The following is a 25037-nucleotide window of genomic DNA, read 5'->3' on the forward strand; positions in this document are numbered from 1 at the left end:
AGGTGGTAGATTCACTGTAATAGGTTAAAATACAAGTTGACTACTCAAATCATGATTCAAAGCTTTTTTGATGAATAATGTTGCCCAATCCCCTACGCAAACAAAACAATCAGACCACATTCATATATTAATTTTTATTTCCCCATACAACATTCACAGGGTCTGCTTTTTCTCTTATTTAAACTAAACTTTTTTTCCCCACCCCCAAACTAAAGAACTGACATTTCAGGACATGAAAAAAAGTTTTGTAAACAGAAAACATCCAACGCATAGCCGAAACCCAGAGGCTTTAGCAATTAAAAACACAGTTATATCCCCTTTAACGCAAGGTGTTTACTTGAGTATCACACCATTAACCAAAGTGTTCATATATTAAAAAGGTGCAGCTTTAACCAAAAGTCACAATGCACTTCCTCACCCACTGCGTGTTAGCATGTGTGTTTTATTATATCCTATTCAGTCAGTTATTTTAAAAACTATATACAGCTACGTTTAAATGTGTATTTGTGCCATGTTTTTAACAACACAAAAATAAAGGCATTTTTAAGCTATTGCTGCATATCATGCAGCAGAATACCAGAGCATTGGTTCACACACCTAACTTCAATGCAAAAGTCAAGTCCACTAAACCTCTGCAGTGGGAGTAATATTGAGCTGAACAGTCCCACTTCACACATTCAAACATTGTGAAAGAATAAAAAGACATGTATGCGATGGCTGACCATCACCAGTTCTATACCATTGTTTACCAATTTTGCCAGCACACAGAACAACTCAGTGGAAAAAAAAACCCCAACACGTTTCAAGCTTTAATACAAATGCTTTTGTTGTGGTTAAAGCTACATAACTAATATTCAAACTCCAGAAGATAACAGTGAACACCATCGAAACTAAATCACGTTTTCATTTGACACTTGCACCCAGAGGGTACCACTTGCTTCATTATTGTGTGCAATGCAGAACAAGAAGTACTGAACATCAGCTGCTGAAACACAAGAATAAAGCATATAGGTACAACCAAGAATGTTGTGTGCAGGCACAGACTTGTATCACAAGACAAGAGCAGACTCTTGTTTTCTCATGTTAGTGAGTCTATTTCTGGGAAACCTGAATCCCAAAATGGGACTGCAGTATTTAAAATTCAGTACAGGAGAGCAAAACTTCACGTGTAATCCTGAATTTTACCTGCATTAACTTCTTAATACCTCTTGAGCTGTTTGAGGTTTTCCTTTCTAAAAGAGCAGTCATTATGTTCATAACAGAGTACGGCCACTTTTATTTTCTTCAGCCATGACAAGATTTTAAAGTCAAGTCATCTTAGATCATTTTTTCAGACTGTTCAAGTGTCACTTGAATATGTAATTTCAAATTTCTGCTAGCAATAATACAGGCAACTAATAAGGGTTTAGCACTCTTTCTCTGCTTGCCGAGAACTTGTTCAAGAAGCATCTTTTGATTTAGCTAGTAATTCATGACAGATTTTTTACTTTAGTTTAGTTTGTGTGCATTTAAGAATTGATTGGTCTACTTATTCCTCCAGAACCATTTGAAGGAGTTTAGCCTTGCTATGACCAGCTCAACTTAAACTATGGGTACAAACATACATTTACTACCTTCCACGACCAAATAAAACAGGACTTTACAGTACCTAAGCTACTGAAGACATGAGCAGTGGAAACAATGTAACTCTAACTCTACAAAAAAAATCACCTGAAATATTTAGAATATTTCCTGACCATTAGCAAAAAGGAGTGGCAATTAGACACATGAGACCATCATGTCTCTGTACACCACACAGAGGAAAATTTACAGCACTTGCACTATGCAGAATCAATATCAAATTGCCCTCTTAACAGGAAAAAAATTTAGTAAAAAGCTTTTTATGTGCCTAACAGAATACAGCCTCGTCCAGTGCTCATGCTGTGCTGCTTAACAGACCAAACTACTTCTGGTCTTTAATCTGAAAAGCAGCAGCCGTACATTTGAGTACAGAAACTGTACAGTTTCAGTGACAAAGTTACAAGACTCCCTACTCTATTGCATGTTGTTTAAATAAACTTGGAAATTTGGATTTTTTTTGTATACAGAAGTGGATTTCCTGAGTAGTCTCAGCTTAAAATTTCTTTAGTAAAACACTGTAAAAGAGAAAATGCATTTATTTTATTACAGAAGAATGTATGTTTAAGCAATCATAATCAAATACAAAATGGAGCAAATTCTGAAGATGGAGACTTTCCAGGCTGACGAAGAATTTGCATCACAATGCAGTGTCAATCTTTCGACAATTTTACAAAAAAGCAAGGGGTACCACTGCATTATTTTTTTAACAGCAAATCAGAACAGTGCACTACAGTTCATCATATTTTCTTTTTTAAAATCCAAGACATTCAGCCTGAAAATTAAAATCAAATCAAATTTTCACATGTATCATCTCTCAGACACTAGACTGCTGGGTTACTTATAAATGTTATACTGCTGATTGTTAGTCTTACTGGTAAAAATCAAACTCTGTCTGGATTTATATCAGTAGAAATAAAGAGAAGCTGAACATTGCCAGATATTTTAGTATAGGAATCAAAAAACACTGAAGTTCCAAAGTATCTTTAAAAATATTTCAAATCATGTGTCCCTTTCATAAGTTTTTGGGGCTGTTTGTGATTTTTAAGAGATGAGGGGTATACACATTTGAATGTTGCATATATTCAGACCATTTGCACTTACAATTAATTGGAGAACCATTAATCTTTAGAGATGAGTAACACACAATGAACCACTGCTAGTTACGATCCAACACGGGTTGTTGTGGTTCTTTTATCTGAGAAGAAGCTTTTAAGGAGAAATACCTGCCCAATACTAACAACAAGAAGAATGATTGCTTCCCCTATTGACCAGTAGGCCACCCTTGTGTTCAAATCCTCTGCTCTGCTGCGGCCCTGCGCTTCCCTCAGACGGAAATGAGTCTGATAGTCGATGACAGACTTCAAAGCTTCATGAATTGAAACACACGCAGACTCCATCTGGAGAAACAAATACACACCATGGAATTAAGAACCCCGCAGTGGTTTTGTGCTTTGATACTTCAAATTAGGAGTCATGTAACTTTGCAAGCTAAGGATTAACTCAGTCCAATGTCAGACCAAATAGTGCAAATACAGAAAAATTTAACTTATGTTGATCAAACTTTACACACAAGAATGTGACACTGCTAAGTACAGAAGCAGGTAAAATTGCAATCTAATAAAAAGCAACAGTCTCTGAGAATGGTTAAACAAATTTTAAATTCATATGCATTTGGGTTCAAAATGAACATCAGAAACATTTCAGAAATGTCAGTGATCCCCCAGCTTTTAATTCCACAGAAAAAGAAGCAGTTGCTTATAACATTAAATGCACACAGTAAACATTGAATGCTTCTGTTTCACAAGTACGACATTCTTCATTGCTTAATTCTCACTCAAGTTGTACAATGTCTGTTCTGCTGTCCAGAGACCATTCTCTTACTCATGTATACAAAAAGTGGTTAGAGAGGGACAATTGTGACCTTTAAGTGCTCCCAAATGCTCCATAACATACTCATATAAAAATACTTAGCAACTTGCCCAATTCCACTGTAATTTTTCATTAAAAAAGTATTACCAGTTTTCCAAGCCCTAGATAATTTTTACATAAACCTTTTCCATTTTCAGTTTTATCTTCTGTAAGTAAAAGTATTCCTCAAGAGATTAATCAATAGATCCTCAAAATACTTAATTTCTAGTAACAATTTAGGTTTCTGTTTTATGGTTAAAAATAACTATTTCTGAAAATCAAACAGCATAAATTATTATAAAAGGCAATACCTAACACCCTCAAAGAACAACTCTCAGTCACTTCTACCTGTGTCTAACCGTATTTTCAAGCTGATGACTTTCAAGACACGTCTCAACAAGTCTAAGATACTCTTCTCAACAAAATTCAGGAAGAGTTTTTCTAAACTAAGTTTTGCCATTTGTCTCACTGATACATTGCATAAATCTCCTAATTTGCATAAGGGATTTAAACACAAAGTCACTCTGGTTTTAGGGATTTACCTTCAACTCTCCCCATGAAAGGCTGCCCAAATGTGACCATGCTACAAGCCTGAAGAGAACTGCAAAAAGAACTTTCTCAACAAAGAAGGAAAAGAGATGGAGAGATCCAGTATCAAGAATCAGAACACACAGAATGAAGCAGTGCAGAAAAGTGACAAGAAGGAAGAGGCACGAGCTGTAACTGAATTCACAGCAAGTCATCTACTCGTTACAAACCTCAGTTACTGAAGCCTTGTGTGATGTGAATTCAAATGAGACTGGCATTTGGGAAGTGGTATTTATACTGTTGAGTTTAGATTAGCACAACAGTGATCATATCCAGCATCCTTTAATTGCTGCTTAAAGTGAGGTTTGGTGATGGTTATAATGTAAGGACATGTGTAGGAATTCATTAAGTGTTCCAAAGGAAGTTTTGATATATTTAGATTGTATAGAGGTGGTACAAAACTGCCAAATTCTGAGAATATAGTAACAATGATGCTCTGAGATTTTGTAGTCTTATAAAGGTCATATATCTAGAAGCCAGCTAAATACAGATAACTTTAGTAATTTGTTTATTTTGCTGGAATTTTCTTCTCCATTTTAAAAATGGTAGTTACACGAGTACTCCTCCCCAAAAAACTCTTACTATTTTAAATACAGAAACAATTCCCAAAGTTTCTCCAAAATCTTGAAATTTTGGAAACCCTATTCCACCAATATCTAGTTTGCAAAACCCACATTTCAAGAGGCACAAAGCTGTGGCATTAAAAAGAAGTATCCTTACAAACTTAAAAAACCCCAACCAACCAACCAAAACAACACCAAAAAACCCCCAAACCGTAGTGGCCTTAAGTTTATGTTACTGTCCTAACTTCCTCTTAAGCACTTAGCAATCCCTTCTGAGCTCCATCCTGTGTTCTATAAATCTTATCTTTACAAAGAAAGCTTATTTGTAGTAATTTGGAATATTTTAAGAGCTCCAATCCATTTATTTTCAAAAGTGATGTAAGTACCCAATGCAGCTGAACTTGGAAAAAAAATTGTTTCCACCTAAAAACTTCTGTCAAACACAACAGCATTTTACCTGGGTAAGTGCAGTTACTCTGTTCTCACTAGGAAACAGTGGTGGATCTTCTCCAACTTGGAAATCAAAGTACACAGTTTTGTGTGTGAAAGTAGAGAACTCATTGCTGAAGCAGAATTTGTATGTTCCGTTTCTGGATGCAGTAAATGTGAAGCTATCATATTGTTTCTTCATCTCTTTGTACAATACAACACCATCAGGATCTTCCAGCCGACAGTCAACATCGTAATGACCTCCAGTGATCACCTGAGAACATAAACCAAGATATGGTCTCTTTAGCAAAATGGATATTTATGCATTTCTTCTAAGAAGTATCATCTGTCAAGTGGCACTGCAAAGCTTTTTGCTTTGACAAGTGCTTTACCAATATAATGCATTAATCTGAAAAACTTTCAAAGCAAGTCTGCAAAATTATTTTCCTATGGAAGACACACAGAAAATAATAAAAAATGCTTTAGGTTCAGCATATGTAATGTCAACTGTATTTTCAAACCCTTTGGAGAGCAATTTTAGTTACTTTGTTATAAATAACTCAACAACAGCAAAGGCTACAGTAGATGAAGCTCAATGGGACTGCAAAGACATTACTGTAACAAGTCAATCATTTGCTGTATAAACAAGTCGTTCATGGAATCAGTTCATCTGTCTGAGACTGCTAACATGCAGTAAGACATTTCCTTTCTGTGTGGTCAGAAGAGTATCTGCCCAACTGTATCAGCTGCCTTAAACTGCAGGGATGGTGTTCAACCAGTAAAACATGAATTTCAATCTGTCCAGTCTTCCTGCCTGCTCCTCAACAGAGAAATGTTCTGGGGGTCCTGCTGCCTCCTTCCCGCACAGTTGGACACAGCAGTGCTTCCAAAAACCAGCACATCCAGATAATGCCTCCAAGTGACTCAAAACTTCACGGTCGCAAGGGTTTGTTTGAGGCTTTGATTATTGTTGGTGTACAGAGTATTGCTACCTGGATTCTACAGAAAGACTGTAGGGAGTTTAGGTATTCACGACTTGGTGTTCTGATGACTCTTACAGTAGCAGTTTTACACTTTATCCTTGCCACAAATTTTTACCTTTAAGATAAAGCATACTGAAAGAGGAAGAGACTTATATCTAAAGGCATATTCATTTTATATGTATGCAGAAATCACTGAAATATTTTAGTATCTGTGTATATGCACTTCACTCCACTGAGCATTGTTTAAACTCTCATCAGTTTACTGAGCTACCAAGTTATTAAAATAATGACTTTAATGATACAATTGAAACAACAAACTGGAGCAGCAGCTCCTCCACAAAGATGAAGTTCTGAAAGTATCCAGTTGGCAAGCAATAACATAGCTCTTCATTTCAGAAATACAATCTCCAACTTGACCAGGGTGTGCTTTTTACCAATTACATGAAAGTCACTTGCATTCAGCTAGATCACCCTGAAAGTGTCAGTTTACATCGAGGTGGTAAAGACTGGCCAGAGCTTTGAAGTTGCCCTAGGATTCCTTCCCACAGAGCTTGCCTGTGCCTCTGTCGGCCCTTAAGACACACTGTCAAAGGAAATTCACACAGCACTTTAGTCTACCAGTGGCTGGTCAAATCCAGACTTTTCTTTTATCAATGCTACTCCTGTTCTGGGCACCAAAAAAAATGGCAAGAGCAGGCTGATCTGCACAGTGATATCCAATTCAAAACTGCAGGGAAAGTACTGCACATAAAAGACTTCATGGAAGAAACAAGCAGGGACAAGAAGCACTTGGGCAGGGAAAAAGATACCTAGGAGCTAGAACACATAAGACAAAGTAACAAGAACCAATATATGGCAGCAACTGAGAAAGAAAAAAACTGCAGAACTTCAACAAGAACAGTCAGCCTATAGAGTCACACAGCCCCTTCAAAACCCCTCAAAGGTAACTATGATTTCTGTCATCAAGGACTATTTTTCTCTCATGCTGCTGCTTTAGTGTTAGTGACTTCATCAGCTAAAGTGCCAGACTGAAAGGCTCCAACCCCGCAGATACACTCACAGGCATCAAAACAGTGATGCTGTACCGCATCCTTGTCCCATCACCCTTTTACTGTTTACTACGTAACCCCAATCTGAACGGTGCTCTGAAATACGAAGCATCAGCTCTTAAGATGTACTGTGCTGATCCCGTCGGTGCTTCGTAAACCACAAGGGAATTACTTTCGCAGCACCTTGTGGGTCAGGTGTGCTTTAGGTATTCTCCGCGCTGTTGGGGCGGGACACGACACGGCAGCGACCAGGGCAAAGACACCGCCAGTTTTCAGAGCCAGCCCTGCACTACACTGAAGCCTCCTCGCCGCAGCTGAGCTGGAAACTCCTCACTGGATCCAAATAATCCCTAAATGCCGGAGCCGAGTGGGAGCTCCCGGCAGCGGCCCCTGCTCGGGGCCGCGCCCAGCGGGGCCAGCGCGGCGCCCGCGCCCAGGGCGGCGCCTCCCGGCCGGGTACCTGGAACTCGAGGGTGCACTTGGTGCCCTGGGCGATCTCCTCGTAGAAGCACTGCTTGGCGTTGTCGGGCAGCTCGAAGGTGATCTCGGAGGCCTGCGCCACGCAGGCCGCCAGCGCCGCCACCAGCAGCAAGGGCGGCAGCGGCCCCCGGGAGCCCCGCGGCGGCATCGCCTGGCGAAGGGGGACGCGAGGGGGGCGCGGAGGGGCGAGGGGGCTGCGGGGGCGGCTGTGGCTGCGGGGCTGCGGGCGGGACGCGGCGTGGCCGAGGGGCCCAGGCGGGACGCACAGCTGCCACCCGGAAGCGCCCGCGCGGCCGCGCCGCCTTCACGGAGCGGTTCCGGGATGTGCGGACGTGTGTCCGGCGGGGAAGGGGCGGGAAAGGGGCGGGAAAGGGGGCCGGCGCGGTTCTGACGGGTCGCAGCTGGTTGCTTGGTGCCTGCGCATCGCGGGTTGTTCCGAGGGTCCCACCTGGAGCGACCTAAAGCTGGGAATCGTGTGCTCCGAGAGGCGTCGAAAAGCGGCCTCGGTGCCCTCCGAGAAGCGCAGTATACAGAGAGAGGGGTTTGGAGAGTTCTGCTTCGCAGATCCTGAAACGTTCAGTGCTCCAGAGAGATAAAGCAGACGTCAAAGTGGACACGCTGTCTTCAGCAGTATCGGCTTTCAAATTCTAATCCAGTAAATAGAATCATAGAATAATAGAATGTTAAGGCATTGGAAAGAATCTTAAAGATCATCTAGTCTCAACGCCCCCTGCCATGGGCAGAGACACCTCCCACTAGGCAAGGTTGCTCAAGGCCTTGTCCAACCTGGCCTTGAACACTGCCAGGGTTGGGATATCCGCAACCTCCTGGGCAACCTGTTCCAGTGTCTCACCACCTCACAGTAAAAAATTTCTTCCTAATATCTAAACTAAATTTCCTCTCTTTCAATTTGTACCCTTTATAACTTGTACTGTCACTACAATTCCTGATACATAGTCCCTCTCCAGCTTCCCTGTAAGCCCCCTTCAGATGCTGGAAGGTCTCCACACAACCTTCACTTTTCCAGACTGGACAGCCCCAACTTTCTCAGCCTTTCCCAGTTTACAGATTCACAGGAATAACACAAAAATAACCCCCATTCTTATTATATTAATGTTAAGTTCTGTGGCAAATGAGATGGACTAGGAAAAAGAAAATTTGGGTCCAATCTCCCAGGCAGGAGCATGAGTTTGTAATCTGGAGTAGATCTGGAGTCCCATTTTGCTCCCCAGGAAAAGGAGTCTTATGTAAGCTTGTTAAACCTGTGATTTTCACCCTCAGCACTGCATAAGGAACCTGGGCATCAGTTTGAGGACTGTGGATTTCACAGGACAGAGGTACCCAAAATTCATATGTTGAGGACTTGGATAGATATGCAGGTGTGGATTAAAGCGAGATGGGAGATACTTTACCAAGGACCCACCCCACCTCTGAAGCAGAGATTTTCCATCTACAGTTAATCCTCAGATGTTTGCTGCTTTCATTTAAACACACTGTTTTATTTTAGATTGCATTTAAGTGTTGGCTGATAGCTGACACAGCTCAAAAGCAGATTATATCTAGGCCATACGATGCAGTTCCAGCCATTTTACTTAAATCAGTGACTACAGGCTCATAGAACCTGTGTCACCTAATCACCTTCTTCTTCATATGGCAAGAAATATGTTTCAGGAAGACTCGCTCTGTGATTTTTGACAGCAACTGAAACAATCCTGTACAGCTCACAGTTTCCTAGTTCATTCTTTCCAGCTATTTTAAAGCCTCATTAAATGAGCAAAATGAAGCTTACCTAAGAAATTACAATTAGAAACCTGTCACCAAACAAAAAACAGAAGGAGAAAGATGCAGAGCAGGCAAGAAAGGTGTCTGGTGACACCTGTAAAATAAGCAAAAACCCAGACATCCCAACTCCCAAAATAAGTCAGCAAGAACAAATGAGATCACTTCCTTTTCTTTTGCGCTGGGCTTAGAGAGTATAAAACATAAACTGAGTGAAGAAAGCAACTGCCTGCAAGAAGCTCTCGAGCCTGGTTATCCTTATCCTGGTGACCAAGGACCACCAAGGATGGAGCCATCAGCACTCACTGCACGGCATCAACTCCACTGCATTGTGTACTTGCAGCTCATCTGGGATAGATGTTTTAAGGACTAATGGTTTTGTATATGTAGTGATCATGATAGTAATTGAGAACTAGCTATTAGCAACCTGAACTGCTTATGAACTTCAGTACTTCTTTCGCAGCTTGAAACTGGCTTGATTTATTTATTCCTTGCACACCCTAGTCACAGCAATACCCAATTCCCTAAACAGTACATGGAGCTGTATTTTAGTTTGAAACACTAAAGAGCTGAGCTTTTCTGTTTTAGAACATCACATATGCCTTTGTACTTGTTGATTTCATTACAGTTTTCATTGAGTTAGCTGATTAATAATTTCTAATCCTTACAAGGAATTAAAAAAAAAAAAACATTAGGTTGCTGGTTCTGCTGTTGCTGTTCCCAGATTCTTCCCAGTTTTCATTGTTCTGTCTCCATGTATAACCATTCTGTTTGTGAAATAAAAAAAAAATAAATCACGTTTTCTTTATCGTCTTACTGCACAAATAATATTTTAATATTAAACCCAAAATAAGTTCAATAAATATATTTTAGAGGGAGTCATATGAAGAGTTTTTCTTTCCAACTGGACTATCTGTTTAACTATGCTCTGTTTCCCATGCTCTCAGTGTGGTTCTTGCCTGAGAAAAACCTTTATGATATTTTTCTCTGTTATGGCAGAATATTTGCAAGTAGAATTCTATATTCCAACTTTCCCAAAACTTGCATGCAGAGATATATTTTATTAATGATCTTATTTGCCTTAAGTGTAAAGTTAAAACATAGTTCTCAGTCAAAGACTAGAAGAAAACAAACATTCGTTTTATTGTTTCATTTTTTCAGAAACAGGTGGAAGCAACTGCAGAAAGACCAAAGAAACTTCCAAAGTAGAATGAATTCAGATGTCTGTGTTTCTTCTTCTCTGCTCAGTAGCTGAGTCAAGTTTCAGATCTTTTCTCCTGAGGTAGTTAGAGACCTTTTGCCCATATTAGAGGTTGTAGATATGGATGCAATTTCAAGCAGAGAAAATGAGATCTTATGACTCAAATAACATTTCCTGTTATTTGAGTAGTAAAACAGAAAAAGCTGTTCTTCACCTTTACAATCCTTTAATATGCAGTCCTCCGTACTAGAAGTTTTGAAACGTGTTTTCATAAAATTCATTAGTCAATGTGGTCCTCATATATTTCCATAAATCTAGTTGTGTGCAGTACTTAAAAAATACACTTTACTATTTTAATTTAATTCTCACTTAGAGTTCATTCCACAATAGGCTTTATCTGGCTACTCAACCTACCTTTCATGGTATAGCTTCACCATTTTAAGTATCTCAGTTTTAAACATCTTTGCTTTGGGCTTGTTTTGACAGATTTTATATAAATAATAAACCTTGTTCTGCCACGGTATCAAGATATTAATTCCTCTTTACTTACTGGTACAGTTCTCAGTTTTGGATAGGTTAAAATTACTAAAATAAGCCAGTCAGGATATAATACAAATTAATCTTTTTTTCACTTTCCTTTATACTTTCAGAAGCAGCCTTGAACAACTCTGGCACCTGCAAAAAACACTGAGTGGCAGTCAAGTATACTGACACAGTTTCGTCACACAGTTTCAATGTGATTTGTGCAAAGTCATGCTGTGGAGGAAAAAATCACCAGACCTGAAAACTGCTTGAATTTATCCTTTTTTTCAAGGTTCAGTGCATTTTCTAACCTCTGTTCTCCTGTTTTCAAAACTGCAGTGAACAAGAAATGAGCTTGTTTGAGTCTAAAAAGTCAGCATGCTACTGTCTATGCTCATATTAATTGATTACATAAAAGCCAAAACACATCCTAACAGTACACACCAAGAAAATAACACATTCCAGTAAAAGTTCTAGATGAACCCCAAATTTAGGTGCACCCAAAATTAAGTATTTACTGTACTTCCACATTTACAGCTTCACAGAAAAACAGGCTGAGAGCTGCTGCAGTACAGGGAGTTGGCCATCATGGAATCAGAAGGGAGATTATTGGGAAAGTTGTGACCCTAGCTACCATCTGAAATACCCCACATGCACTCTTGTGGAGTCAGTTCTAAGTCTTACTGACGAGAAGAATTTGTGAATCTGTATTCATGAAAACACAGTCCTTTGATTTTCAATGTCTTTTTAAAATATATTTGTAAGTAAGAGGGTCAGACAGATAAGAAGTCTTTTCCTTTTTTTTTTTTTTAATTCGGGGGGCTGCCCTCGTTGCACTGCCCGAGACAAGACTTACCAGGCATGGACCTTCTGCTCTTCCTGTAACACACAAGAGGGAGCACTTGGTCACCACAACTTTCATAGAACCAGAGAGTCATAGAACGGTTTGGCTTGAATGGCAACTTTAAAGGTCATTTAGTCCACCCCCCCCGGCATTAAGCAGGGACATATTCAACTAAATCAGGTTGCTCGGAGCCCTGTCCAACCTGACCTTGAGTGTTTCCAGAGATGGGGCACCTCCCAGTTCTCTAGGCAACCTATGCCAGTGTTTCACCGCCTTCATTGTAAAAATCTTCTTTCTTATTTATAGTCTAAACCTACCCTCTTTCAGTTTAAAATCATTACCCCTTTCCTTCACTCTTCTCAGTTTTTGGTTAAAGTATATTCTGTGCCTAGGTTTTTCTTACTTTAAAATGAACTCTTTCAATTCAGTGATAAATGGACATCAGAAAGCTAAAAAAGTTTAAAGGAAAATAGTGGCAATCTCAACCTTACATTATGTTGACATAGCTCAACTGAATGAGCTACAATACCCAAGGCTTCCCCATTGGTTAGGCTTACAGTTCAGCAGGGAAGCCACACTTCAGATTCCAGGACTCTCCAGCAGTGAGGCTTACAAGCACTTCTGAGCGGGGAGCTGCAAAAGCTGGTCCATAGGAAATGAAGAAATGTTACTCCATGGGAAACATCTGATATTTCTGTGTTCTGACATCCATGGCAAATGTAACCTGCTCTCAGCAATCTCATCTTTGGTTAACATCAACAGCTCCCAATCGTCTCCAGAGACAGGTGCCTTCATCAGCCCTGTTACACAGCATACAGTGCTGGGGTGAGAGAGTAGGACCATCCCAATGGTTTCAGTTTCATTAGGACTTAGAGCACTCAGGGTATGTGAAAGACCAGTTCCTGTTTGTTTTCTGTCTAAAAAACAGACTGGACTTCAGTGGACTTTGTGAAGAGGATAGATCGGGGAGGGGTGAAAAACCCCAGGAAGAAACAGACAATGAAAGGCTGACTGCACTGAAGTAGATAGGAAAATCAAAGGATGTCCTGGCCAGATTTTACATGAAGAATCTGAAGATTCCAGACATCCTTCTGAAAGCACTCGTCCCAGTGGCTTACCTTTTGTTTTGGTTTATTTTTTTTTTCTGAAGTCATGGCTGAATTTTGATAATCCTGTTACACTTTACCTAATTAAAGAAAGACTTGTTCTTTCATATGTGCACTTTTATTCACTTAGATCTATGGTATTTACAATATGCTATAAAACATCCATGCTGATTTGGGCTGTGATGGAGTTAATTTTCTTCACAGTATCTAGTATGGGGATGGGTTTGGGACTTGTCCTGGAAACTGTGTTGATAATTCAGGAATGTTTTCCTTTCTGCTGAGCAGTACTTACGCAAAGCCAAGGCCTTTTCTGCTCTTCACTCCACCCCAGCAGCAAGTGGATTGGGGGCACACAAGGAGCTGGGAAGGGGACACAGCCAGAACAGCCGACCCCAGCTGACCCAAGGGGTATTCCATACTATATGACGTCATGCTCAGCTTATAAAGCTGGGGGATGAAGAAGGAAGAGAGGGATATTTGGAGAGATAGCATTTGTAGTCCCAAGTCATCCTTATCCATGAAGTTTGGCTTTCCTGGAGCTGGCTGAACACCTGCCTGCCCATGGGAAGGAGTGAATTATTTCCTTGTTTTGCTTTGCTTGCATGTGTGGCTTTTGCTTTGCCTATTAGACTGTCTGTACCTCAAGCCACAAGTTTTTTCACTTTTACCCTTCCAATTCTCTCCCTTATCGCATTTGGTGGGAGGAAACAAGCGGCTGCAGGGGACTGAGTGGCCACTTGGGGTTAAACCATGACAACATTTACTATCTGTACACTTATACGTAGTTGGTCTAATAAAATACATCGCTCTCTACAGAAACTGTTTCAAAGCATTTTAAACAATATTCTTGCTTCCTAATAATGGACATGTTTTAAAGGCCAAGAACACAGTCATGAAAAAAATAATTCTATGTATCTTATATATTCCTCTTTAATAAAACAAGCAGGGGAGACGAGGAGGAGGTGTCACCTTCTATGTCAATTACCGGTTGGACTGCATGGAGCTCTGCCTGGGGATGGATGAGGAGCTGACTGAGAGCTTGTGGGTTGGGATTAAAGGGAGGGGAGGGACAGGTGACATGAGTCATCTACAGACAGATAGGAATGACCTCATGATCACAAGCCCTGCACCTCATAGGGAACTTCAACCACCCCAATATCTGTTGGAAGGACAACACAGCCAGGAATTAAGCAACCCAGGAGGTTACTGGAATGCTTTCATGATAATTTTCTTCTCCAAGTGATAGAGAAGCCAGCAAGGAGAGTTGCTGTGCTGGACCTTGTTCTCACCAACAAGGAGGGGCTGGTGGGGGATGTGAAGCTCAAGGACAGCCTTGGCTGCAGTGACCATGAAATTGTGGAATTTGAGATCCTTAGGGCAGCAAGGAGGGAGTACAGCAAGCTCACTACCCTGGACTTCAGGAGAGCTGGCTTGGCCTCTTCAGAGACCTGCTTGTTAGAGTGCCATGGGTTAAAGCCCTGGAAGGAAGAAGGGTCCAGAAAAACTGGCTAATATTCAAGATTCACCTCCTTCAGGCTCAGGAATGATGCATTCCAAAGAAGAGGATGTCAGGCAAAAATGTCGGGAGGCCTGCATGGATGAACATGGAGCTCCCAGATAAATTCAAACACTAAAAGGAAGCCTACAGAGGATTGGAACAAGGACAGGTAGCCTGGGAATAATACAGATGAATTGTCCAGGTATCCAGGGATTAGATTAGGAAAGATAAATCCCTGACAGAATTAAATCTCTCCAGGGACATCAAGGGCAACAAAAAAAGCCTCTATAGGTACACTAGTGATAATAGGAAGACTAGAGAAAATAAGAGCCATCTCCAGAAGGAAACAGTAGACCTAGTTAGCAAGGAGATGGAGAAGGCTACGATACTCAATGACTTTTTTGCCTCTTTCTTCACCAGTAAGTTCTCCAATCACACCACCCAAATTGTAGAATGTAAAGGCAGGGATTGGGAGAATGAAGAGGCACACTGTAGGAGAAGATCAAGAACATCTAAGGAACCTCAAGGTGCATAAATCTGTGGGACCCAATCAGATGCTTATTTGGGTCCTGAGGGAACTGATGAAGGAAGTAGCTAAGCCACTATCCATCATATTTGAGAAGTCATGGCAGTCCAGTGAAGTTCCCACTGACTGGAAAAGGGGAAATATAACCCCTGTTTTAAAAAAGGAAACTAAGGAAGGGAAGTAAGAAAGATCCAGGGAACTACAGGCCACTCGGTGCCTGGAAAACCACGGAGCTGATCCTCCTGGAAACTACGCTAAGGCTCACAGGAAATACCAAGGTGATTGGTGACAGGCTTCAGTGATGACAAATCATGCCTGACAAATTTGGTGGCCTTCTATGACAGGATTACAGAGACTGTGGATGAAGAAAGAGTGACTGACCTCATCTGCCTGGACTTGTGCAAGGCATTTGACACTGTCCCACACAACATCCTTGTCTCTAAACCAGAGACATGGAGTTGACATCTGGACCACTCGATGGATATGGAAAAAACTGGAAGCTCACACTCAGAGTTGCAGCAGCTCCATGTCCAAGTGGAGACTATTGATGAGAGGCTTCCTCAGGGAACCCTGGGACTGGTGCTGCTAAATATCTTTGTCAGTGACATGGGCAGTGGGATGGAGTGCACCCTCAGCAAGTTCACTGATGACACAAGGCTGTGTGGTGCCATCAACATGCTGGAGGGGAGGGATGATGCTGGAGGGACCTGGACAGGCCTCAGAGGTGGGTCTGAGTGAACCTCATGAAGTTCAACAAGGTCAAGTACAACATCCTGCACCTGGGTCTCGGCAGTTCTGAGCAGAAGTGCAGTCCTGAGCAGAATTACAGTCTGGGCAGAGAATGGATCAAGAACAGCCCTAGTGTGAAAGAATTGGGGTTGTTGGTGGATGAGAAGCTGGACATGAGTGGACAGTGGGCACTCACAGCCCAGAAAATCAAACCCCATCCTGGGCTGCATCAAAAACTGTGTGGCCAGCAGGTCAGGGGATGTGATTCTGTCCCTCTGTCCCCTTCTGTCTCTGAGACCCCACCTGGAGTGCTCATCCAGCTCTGGGATCCTCAGCAGAGGAAAGACATGGTCCAGAGGGAGTCCACAAAAATGATCAGAGGAATAGAGCCCTCTCCTGTGACAACAGACTGACAGCATTAGGATTGTTCAGCCTGGAGAAGAAAAGGCTCAGAAAAGATTTTTCTAATGGCCTTCCAGTACCAAAAGGGGGCCCTAAAGAGAGCTGGAGGGGGACTTTTAAAGATAACATGTAGTGATAGGACAAGGGGAAATGACTTTGAATGAAAGGGATGTGTTTAGATTGGATATTGGGAAGAAATTCTTTACTGTGACGGTGGTGAGACACTGAAACAGATTTCCTGGAGAAGCTGTGGATGCCCCATCCCTGCAAGTGTTTGAGGCCAAGTTGGATGGGACCTTTGAGAAACCTGGCCCTAGTAGAAAGTTTTCCTTCCCAAGATAGGAAAAGTAGAACTAGAGTATTCTCAATATCCCTTCCAACTGAAACCATTCTATTTTTCTTTTCTATAATATAGCTGAATGATTCTTCCCCATTCATAGTAATTCCAACTATTCTTGCTCAGGGTGTAATTGTGCACTAAAAATAAATATGTTGGTCTGTTACCTTCTGTCATGCTGTAATTATAAGCATCAGTCAATTGAACAAATAAGGCCTTTAGCATTACGGGGTCTTATAAATATGTGACTCTTTATATTTCCCCAAGGGGAGCAACACAGAAGTTCATGTAAATGAATAAAGATATCCATCTAGAACACTGTCTGATACCCCAGTGCAGCCTGTTGATTCAAAAAACATCTGTCTTAATCTTGGATAAAAGAACACAAGATATCAAAAGCTTAAAAGATACCAGGTAAGCATTATTATCTTTTGTATCCTCAGTATTATAAACCAGGGGGCCCCTGGTGGTCTAGTGGTTAGGGTGCAGGACTCTCACCGCTGTGACCCGGGTTCGATTCCCAGCCCCCGGGCAGATGGAGCTCGTCAGCCCTGTGAGGCAATCCATCTAAGAGAAGGTCACTCTAAACAAACCTACGTCCTGAGACCCTCACTGCCACTGTCCAAGCTCGCTCGGCCCCGGCAGATGAACCTCAGGATTAAAGGGTGGGCTCAGTTCAGCGCACGCTGTGTCTCACCTAAAAATCCACTGCGCAGGCTCGAAGGGTTAATGACCTTTCCCAAATCTTCACTCGCGAAGACTGGCCATTATTACATTATAAACCAAATGGAGTTGCTACATTTCATCTTAGTCATAGCCAACACAGGAATGGTGTTGTTAATAACTTGAGAAGCAAATAATCAGGTTCACCATGAATCAGCTGGAGTTCCGTTTTGTGGCTTTTCTCGCTTGTTTGGTATGCTTTGGTGCTTTTAAGATATTTGAGATATTGATATATTCATGTTTTCTTACAGAAAATAGAAGCATCTGGAAAAGCAATATATTGTCAAGGTATTTAAAAATGGGAGTCCAAGTCTGGATGTGGCAATTTGTAACAGATTAAGTCTAGGCAAAGGTCACCCATTAAACAATTTCAGGATAAAAAAACCAAGTAGCAGTGTGGAGAGGGAGAGTCAGAGGCAGATGGATTTCTTGAAGTGGGATAATGATGGAAAAAACAAGTTTAAGGAAGAAAGCCAACATCTTAGGTGGAATTGAAAATAATAACAACAAACCTGCTACCCAGGAGCTTGCAGCTGTTGTAAAATTTCCTTGCCATTCTGTGGAAGAGACATGAATGTGCATTTTGGGACTTACAGTTAGATTAAGAAATATAGAAACTCTTTGTAGTCCTCACTCCTCTCTTTTTAGCTGGAAAAGCACCAAAGGATCTGTAAAGTGCATATTGCAGCAAAAGTCACATACAATTTTATACGATTCATCAAAACATTCAACAAAAGCAGCTGTTAGGTGAAGGCTGGCTAGAAATGCTTTGAACTTGGGTGATAAGTGATGATAACTATTGACTAACAAACAGGAGCGGTTGTCTACCACTGTCACTAATAAAATGAAAGGCAGACACGCTTTCAACAGTTACACAAAGTGCTCCACGAACATTATGCTGATATGAGTGCATCCAAAAAATCTTGGTTCTGAAGCATCTCAGTCTGTAGACTTGTGCGAAGACATTGCAGATACTGACTTCTGGAAGTGGTAACAAGAGAAGTGGAAAAGGAGCAGGAAAACCCACAAAATTATTTGACCCCTTGCATGTCCACAAAAACATGAGGAACGTGCTGACTATTTTAGAGCGCAGAGTAACCTTGGATTTCATATGATGAAATTATGATTGTGACAGAAAATAAGCTGTTGAATCATGTGCTCCTTTTTCAGAAAGAAAAATTTAATATTTAAACACCATTTTTTCACCCATTTGTATAGAAAAATAAGTGAAGGATTAATTAAGAGACAAGAGAATATAGTATGCCTCCCTGATTTGTTCCACAATTAGTCTGCATAAAGAAATATAAACCTAAGAACAATTTTATCTGCATTTAAATCTAAAGCCTAATGTGATGTAAATCTCAGCGAATGTGCTAGCACAAGGCTGACAATGAAGAATCTCTGCACAGAACACAGTCTTTCAGAAAATGGTTCTCTGTACTACAGATTGGCTCAGACTAGAAAACTCTAAAAAAAAAATCTTACCACAGACACACAGAGGTTTCTCAGTGCAGATTGCTCAAGAGTTTGGGCTGGAAGCCTGGAGTCAAAACTGAATAAAAGCCTGTCTGCTAAAGAAGAATTCACTTCCAGCAACCCCTGTTCCACTATGGAAAAGCTCTGCCAACCACATGAGGCACAGCGGGAAGAAGAAAAGAATTCAAAAGGAAACTTGGCTTTGTACCTATTGCAGTCTTAATCATCCTTTTTGAACAGAATTCAGCTGTCAGCCATGTGGAAGACAAACACTTGTGAGGAAGTACAGAAACATCTGATATTAGGGGTGATATTACAACCAGCATCTGCTGCTTGTCTCCCATTCTGTTAGAATAAAACAGTAATGCAAGTCCTGTCATAAAAACTAATGCATTAGGATGAATGAGGACATCCACCAGGCAACTGAGGCAAAATTTTTTTTGAAAGAAAGAAGTAACAAGGATGATGTCATGCTTTTATGGATTGACTGTTGTTGTTGCCATTCTTTACTGTATCTTGGACACAGGGAAATAGTAACACTGGTGGACAGTAAAACCTGCTCTCTTTCTTCCTCTTAAGGTTTCTATTCCAGACTCATATTTTCTGTTTCCACTTCCTGTAATTTCTATGGTTATTGTCTCATCTGGCCCTTGTAAAGGTATTTTCAAAATATTTGCTTAAATAATCCACCTAACTTGCAGTATTTGTTATTTTTCTCTATAGAGGATTCTGTAAAGCCCATGGGACTTATCACAATCGTGTAAGACAGGTAGCTATCACTAAGTTAATAGATAACCAGGTTTTATACCAGTATGGACTATGAAACCAGAGAGAACTCCATGCCTGTGTTTTGAATTACGTATGGAAACCTTTGATGCTGCCTGGTACTTAATCACAGACTTGGAAAGATGATATGTTTGTGCCAGTCTGTAAAATTATAAGTATAGCCATGGCTGTCTTCAAAAGATCCTTCTAGTGACTTGATGATTTTACAACATTATTTGTGTCCCAGAAGCTCATAGGTTCTTTCAGTGGAAAGGGTTAATTTGTTTTGTTAGAGAAAGTGGCAAACAGATAATCTAACAAACTTTGTCTGGTGTGATATGGGCATTTTAAAGCAGATAGGGGAGAATTTTAAAGTGGCTGTAGGACGGAAGCAAGACCAAGAATATAAGGGTTTACTTCAAATTAAATTAGCTTATGGGTGGAAGAAGAAAGGTTAGGATACTACTGAAGATGAGGCGGTAGCAAAAGTCACTTTGGTAGGAGAGGTATTTATTTATTCTACATTCTTGAATGCTTATAGATCTTTTTGGTGCCAGGGACTGCAGTTCTTCATTTTTCAGCTTTTACAAGTTAGGATATTGTGACACATCTTCAATACAAAGGTAAGATAAACTGAATCTGTCTATGTTGTAACAAGTATGTAATAATTAAATTTGTATACAGAAATAAAAAGAAAGTTCTGGATTAATGTTATAACATGGTTTAAACTTGCCTACTCACTTACCAAAGTACCAGCAGGATTTTGACAAGGGTTTTTTCTGCATTAGATGAAACTGAAAGCTGATGTCAAGAAACATTACAGAGAAAATAAAGAATTTCAAGGAATTCAAGGGATTCATTTAGAATACCACTTCTGTTTTTGAAAGTCACATGCAGCTGCATTTTAATTCCAGAAGACTTTAAAAATTGTACCTTTATTACACTGCAAAATATTGATGTTGATGTTAAAGAATTTTGTAAAAGAAAGCTGTAAGGAGCTTCCAATGAGTTCGTATGCATTTTGTCCCCCTGGGATTTCGTTGCTTATAGTATATATTCTCCTCATTTTTCTAGGTTAGAATTTATGCTTCTGGGTTGACATTATTACTAACTGGTGAAGACTTTAAATTGTAGGGCTGTATCTGCAAAAATTATAGTAATCATCATTACTGCAGTCTGTAAGTCTGGACACCAATGCATGTGGTTCTGGTGACAAACAGAATAGGTAGAATCCTTCATTCACAAATGAATTTGCGTTTGTACATTTTTAATATACTAGAGACTGCAAAAAGTGAGAGAAAATGAGAAAACAAGAAGCCTCTGTTTCCTTCCTAGAAGGAAAGCATCTTTCTTGAAGTAGCTTTAGGCTTGGACAAACAATAAAAATAAAACTGAGACTGTGAGTAATACTTTTTATAACAATAAGTTTACAAATTAGAGAGGGAACGTTTATAAAATTACTCATTTCCCCCTTCCCCATATATATGTGCTTTTCATTTTCAAAGGTATTGCTATGTCTCTGTAGATTGTCACTAGTTGTTGATCATTCTTAATTTAGTGTGTATGTCAAAGGATGGATTTGCACTTCCTCCTTATGCTCATCTATTCAGGATGTTTGTTATAACTTAAGGGGATGAGTAATCCAGGATGATAGTCCTCAACAAGACTTTTTTATTTTATCAGTGTTACACAGAGAATAGAGGAAAATCCTTAATCCTGAAATCATCTGTCTGAGAAAATAAAGGAATACAAGCAGACAAAATGAACATTTTTTTTTTTTTAGAAATAGTTAATTCTTTCACTGTAAGGTCAGTTCCTCCCAGTCCAAAAGGATCATGCACTCGAGTGTGGAGATAGCTAAAGTTTACTGTGGATTGATACATGATACCTGTAATGCAGCAATCTGAACATCTGTGCACCTGCACAAGTCACCCAACTGAGGGCCTCGCATTCTGTCCTCTCTTACTTTTACAATAGGGCACAAATGTTACAAGTCAGCACATTTCTTGGAGAGCAAAAAGGTGAACCAGATAAGCAGGTAGCATGTCACTGGGACAAGAACGTGATATATTCAGGTGGAGGATAGTGGCCTCTCAAAAGTGAAGGTGTCTCTATCGTGTTTTCATATCAGGTTTTAAGTTACACATTTATACAACTAGTCATTTGCCACACTGATTAAAATAGGAAGCATATGCAGTTATGTAATGGGACATTTGTGGTTGCAATTGCTGGGTCATTTACATCTGTGCCAAACTGAGAAGGTTTATGCTTGCTTTGCAAAATGGAAATACTAATGAAAATCTGGGAGATGGATGTAATCAGACATTGTGACTTTGGGCAAAGGAGGATCCTGCATTGCTCATTTCTAGTAAAACTAAGTGGCCTGGAGCAGTGATTTTATGGTGCGCTTAAATAAGATGTCTTAATTTGTTCCATAGTATACCAAAAAGCCCAAAACAGTGATTCGGCAAGCTGTGGGTGAAATCCAGGCTGCAAATGAAATCAGTTCATTGGGGTTACAAAGCAGGAGTTAACAGCATTGCAGGGATAGATTGGAGAACAACACTGAGACTCAGGCTTGCTAAGAGCCTTAACTCAAACTTTGTTTTATCTATTTGTCAAATGAAGGGTCACCTGTATTATAACTTCACCTCTACCAGCCAATTAAAGTCAAAGAAAAGGGTTTTGTAGCCCGTTAGATTACATTGTTTACCTTCTACTTAAGAAAACACAAGTAATACACAGGTAAAATTAAAGAGAGTTTTTCCTTCCTTCTCTTTTCTCCTTCTCAATCCTGAAAGTGAAGAACACTAGATCTTTGTGTCCTAGAGCAGCAGGCTTGAGGGAAGCTGCAAAGTTTGTTTGTAAATTAGCTAAAATTCTGCATTATTTCACTTCAGAAATTAAGAACTTCTTTACTTTGTGAGTCCTGAGAATGAAAAACAAAAGAAGTAGTGAGTTCACAATAGGAAAGAACAAAAATTGATTTTGGAAGAGCAAAATAAGCTTTGGTAGGTTATTTAAAATGTTGGAGGTGAGGGGCGTGGAGTTGTTTGTTTGTTCGAATAATTGTTATTTGTCTTCAATGACAAATTATCATAAGAAAAATTTCAGAGGGGACACAAACACTTATCTTTATTGTGTTTCTGCATAGGAAGTCACAGTGATATCCCTTTACTTCTGAGTAGTTGCTGAGCAAGCTCCCACATTCGGTGTTTATATGTTACAGTTTCAGAGTGTAATAGCAAGCATCATTCCATTCCCATTTAAAACCTCTCTAATTAACTTTCTGACCCCTTCTGCAGCCATATGGATACAATGTCATCCAGCAGTTATTGCCTTATGGTGCTCCAGATGCACTTAATGTGTCCACACAGAAACAACCTTCCAAACTGCTGGTGATCTGGACAACAGCCATTTTCCCCAGCTAAAACTCTGTTTTGTTTCATCTGTGTCCAGTGAAATGCTGGGCTCTTATGCACAAAGCAAGCATTTATGCTGATTAAGCACCTTTTTTTTGTGAGCAGGTTATGCACAATCAAGCGCGTTTGACTCAAATACAGAAGCATAAATTGGTTTACTCAGTTAAAAGCTTTGGTCTGGCAGCTAGAGATGATAGGTGGAGCTTAAGGAATCCACAGTGCTTATGAATACTGAATTACTTTTGGCCTGTAAAGCAGCATGCTGAGAGTAGGCAGAAATTTCTTCACTGGCACTAACAAAGTCTTGAGCTCGTGAGAGTAAGAGATGCACTATTTTTCCTGGTAACTTTGCTTCTATGTATGGCCTTCCCTTGCTAGTCTAACATAAATAGGCTCCGGAATTATCCATATGCTACATGTTACTGCATAATAGGAAGTATAAATGGCTGCCTTAAGACAAAACGCTAGTTACAAGCTGCAGGAGCTTCACAGATTTCACAGATTTAGTGGGATATACTCAGAAAAGGAACCTTGCCTTTGTTTAAAGGGCATAAAATTTACTTTCAGATTTTCTTCATTTCAATGTGTGGATAAAGCCAAAAGAAGTAGCAATTGAAAAGATTTTGTATATATTTTAAATATTCCTGCCATCTTAAGAATTGGAAATAGTAAAAGTACTGTGTTCTGTCCAAAGATTTGCTGCAGAAGTAATGATTTCTTTTAAAGACCATTAGCTTGAAACCAGTGCAGTGATTTAGCTATAATCCTCAAAATTACTGATCAACCATTTTCACCTAGTCAGCTTTTTGCTGTAACATGAAATGAGGAAACAGTTTCTTGGATGAGATAAACAAGCAATTTGTTATCATTGTAAAATTGAAGTGTGCAACATAAGCAAAACAGCTTTTTGCATTCTGTTTTTGGCAGTTGCCACCTGTCTTATTGTTTAACTTCATCTGACCATTTCTGTATTCCTGCTTTTTGTTACTGTAAAAACTCAAAACAAATATCCTGCCAGCCCTAATTTTTTTCTAAATATTTGCCATATTCGCAGTTGTTACAAGAAATTTAAGTGTAGAGATTGGTTTACTTAGGTATTTTGGCTAACAAAGGTCAAGAGGATTGGGTTATAAATACGTGAATCATTAATTGTAGTGTGTTCCTTCTACTGTGTTGCTGAGAATTGCACAGGGGAACAGAGGTTAAATACTTCCCCATAGGCTGCAGTGGCTTTCCCCCCATGCTGTAGTTAACTCTGCCTGGTGCAAGAAGACATCTGCTCAGTTGTGCTGGTTGCTTCTGCCAGCCACTTGAACATCCATCAAAAAATACTGTTACATCAAGTTTTCTGTAATTGGAATCCTTGCTTTTCCCAGAGAAAGAGCCTTGGAATAAACTGTCATAATATCACATATTGTAAGGGTGACAATCTGCTGTTTTGTCAGGTGCTTTGGTACACATATGTGTTCATAAAAGAAAGGGACTTCAGGCAGATTTGGGAGCTCATAGCCTTGTGTGACAGATCCCAAAGCATTTAACACATGAATACTCCCTCTAAATCGTATGTGAAGCCTAGCCATGATGATGATGATGACTCCCTCTGAGTTCAGTGGGAACATTTCTGAGCCTTAAGTGAAGTTTGTGATTTATTGGTTGCATATTGGTGTCTGAGTATATGATAGATAAAAGTCTATGTCCCAAAAATATGCTTGCAAGTTATGGGTCATACCTTTTACTGTACCGGTATGGTACCTTCTGATGGTAGACATTAGTTGTGACCAGGGATTAAGGACAGATCTCAGCTAGTACAGCCTTGGTTTTGATTGTGGTGATGAGTCACTGAGTGCATTCATACAGTGTTAATGAGGGTCAGGCTTGGGGTAACACTGACAGGGCAGTATTGCACTTAACATGTTCAATTTCTGAGTAGAAGTTTGGATGTGTTTCGGAGCTCTAAGAAAGGGCAGTCGGTCCCCCTCCAATTACACCCGTGGAACTTAGGCTGAGGCAGCCCATCAGTTGGGCTTTGTGGATCGACTCAGTTTGGCTGACTGGTAAATGTGGACCAAAGAACAGGCTTGAGCAGC

At 40.2% G+C, this 25037-nt stretch overlaps 1 protein-coding gene and 1 long non-coding RNA gene across 2 annotated transcripts; both read right to left on the reverse strand.

Moving 5' to 3' along the window:
- Window positions 1–115: 115 nt before the first annotated feature.
- On the reverse strand, window positions 116–7810 carry TMED7 (transmembrane p24 trafficking protein 7). Its single transcript, XM_017807359.1, has 3 exons — window positions 7601–7810; window positions 5137–5382; window positions 116–3017 (listed from the first exon to the last, which is right to left on the reverse strand). The coding sequence occupies exons 1-3, from the start codon at window positions 7766–7768 to the stop codon at window positions 2781–2783; spliced, it is 651 nt and encodes a 216-aa protein (XP_017662848.1). The 5' UTR covers window positions 7769–7810; the 3' UTR covers window positions 116–2780.
- A 1111-nt stretch (window positions 7811–8921) lies between these two features.
- LOC108493682 lies at window positions 8922–20515 on the reverse strand. Its single transcript, XR_001873560.1, has 3 exons — window positions 18972–20515; window positions 17800–17955; window positions 8922–10166 (listed from the first exon to the last, which is right to left on the reverse strand). It is a non-coding gene; the product is annotated as an uncharacterized LOC108493682 (long non-coding RNA).
- Window positions 20516–25037: the final 4522 nt, after the last annotated feature.

This window comes from Lepidothrix coronata, unplaced genomic scaffold (assembly GCF_001604755.1).
Source record: "Lepidothrix coronata isolate B3197 unplaced genomic scaffold, Lepidothrix_coronata-1.0 Scaffold18, whole genome shotgun sequence".
Classification (NCBI taxonomy): Eukaryota; Metazoa; Chordata; class Aves; order Passeriformes; family Pipridae; genus Lepidothrix; species Lepidothrix coronata.

Coding starts and splice junctions, on each gene's coding strand:
- TMED7 (XM_017807359.1), bottom strand. CDS start 7,768: ATGCCGCCGCGGGGCTCCCGGGGGCCGCTGCCGCCCTTGCTGCTGGTG. Junction 5,383..7,600: donor AGTGCACCCTCGAGTTCCAG/GTACCCGGCCGG, acceptor TTATGTTCTCAG/GTGATCACTGGAGGTCATTA. Junction 3,018..5,136: donor GAGTAACTGCACTTACCCAG/GTAAAATGCTGT, acceptor TTGTTTCTCCAG/ATGGAGTCTGCGTGTGTTTC.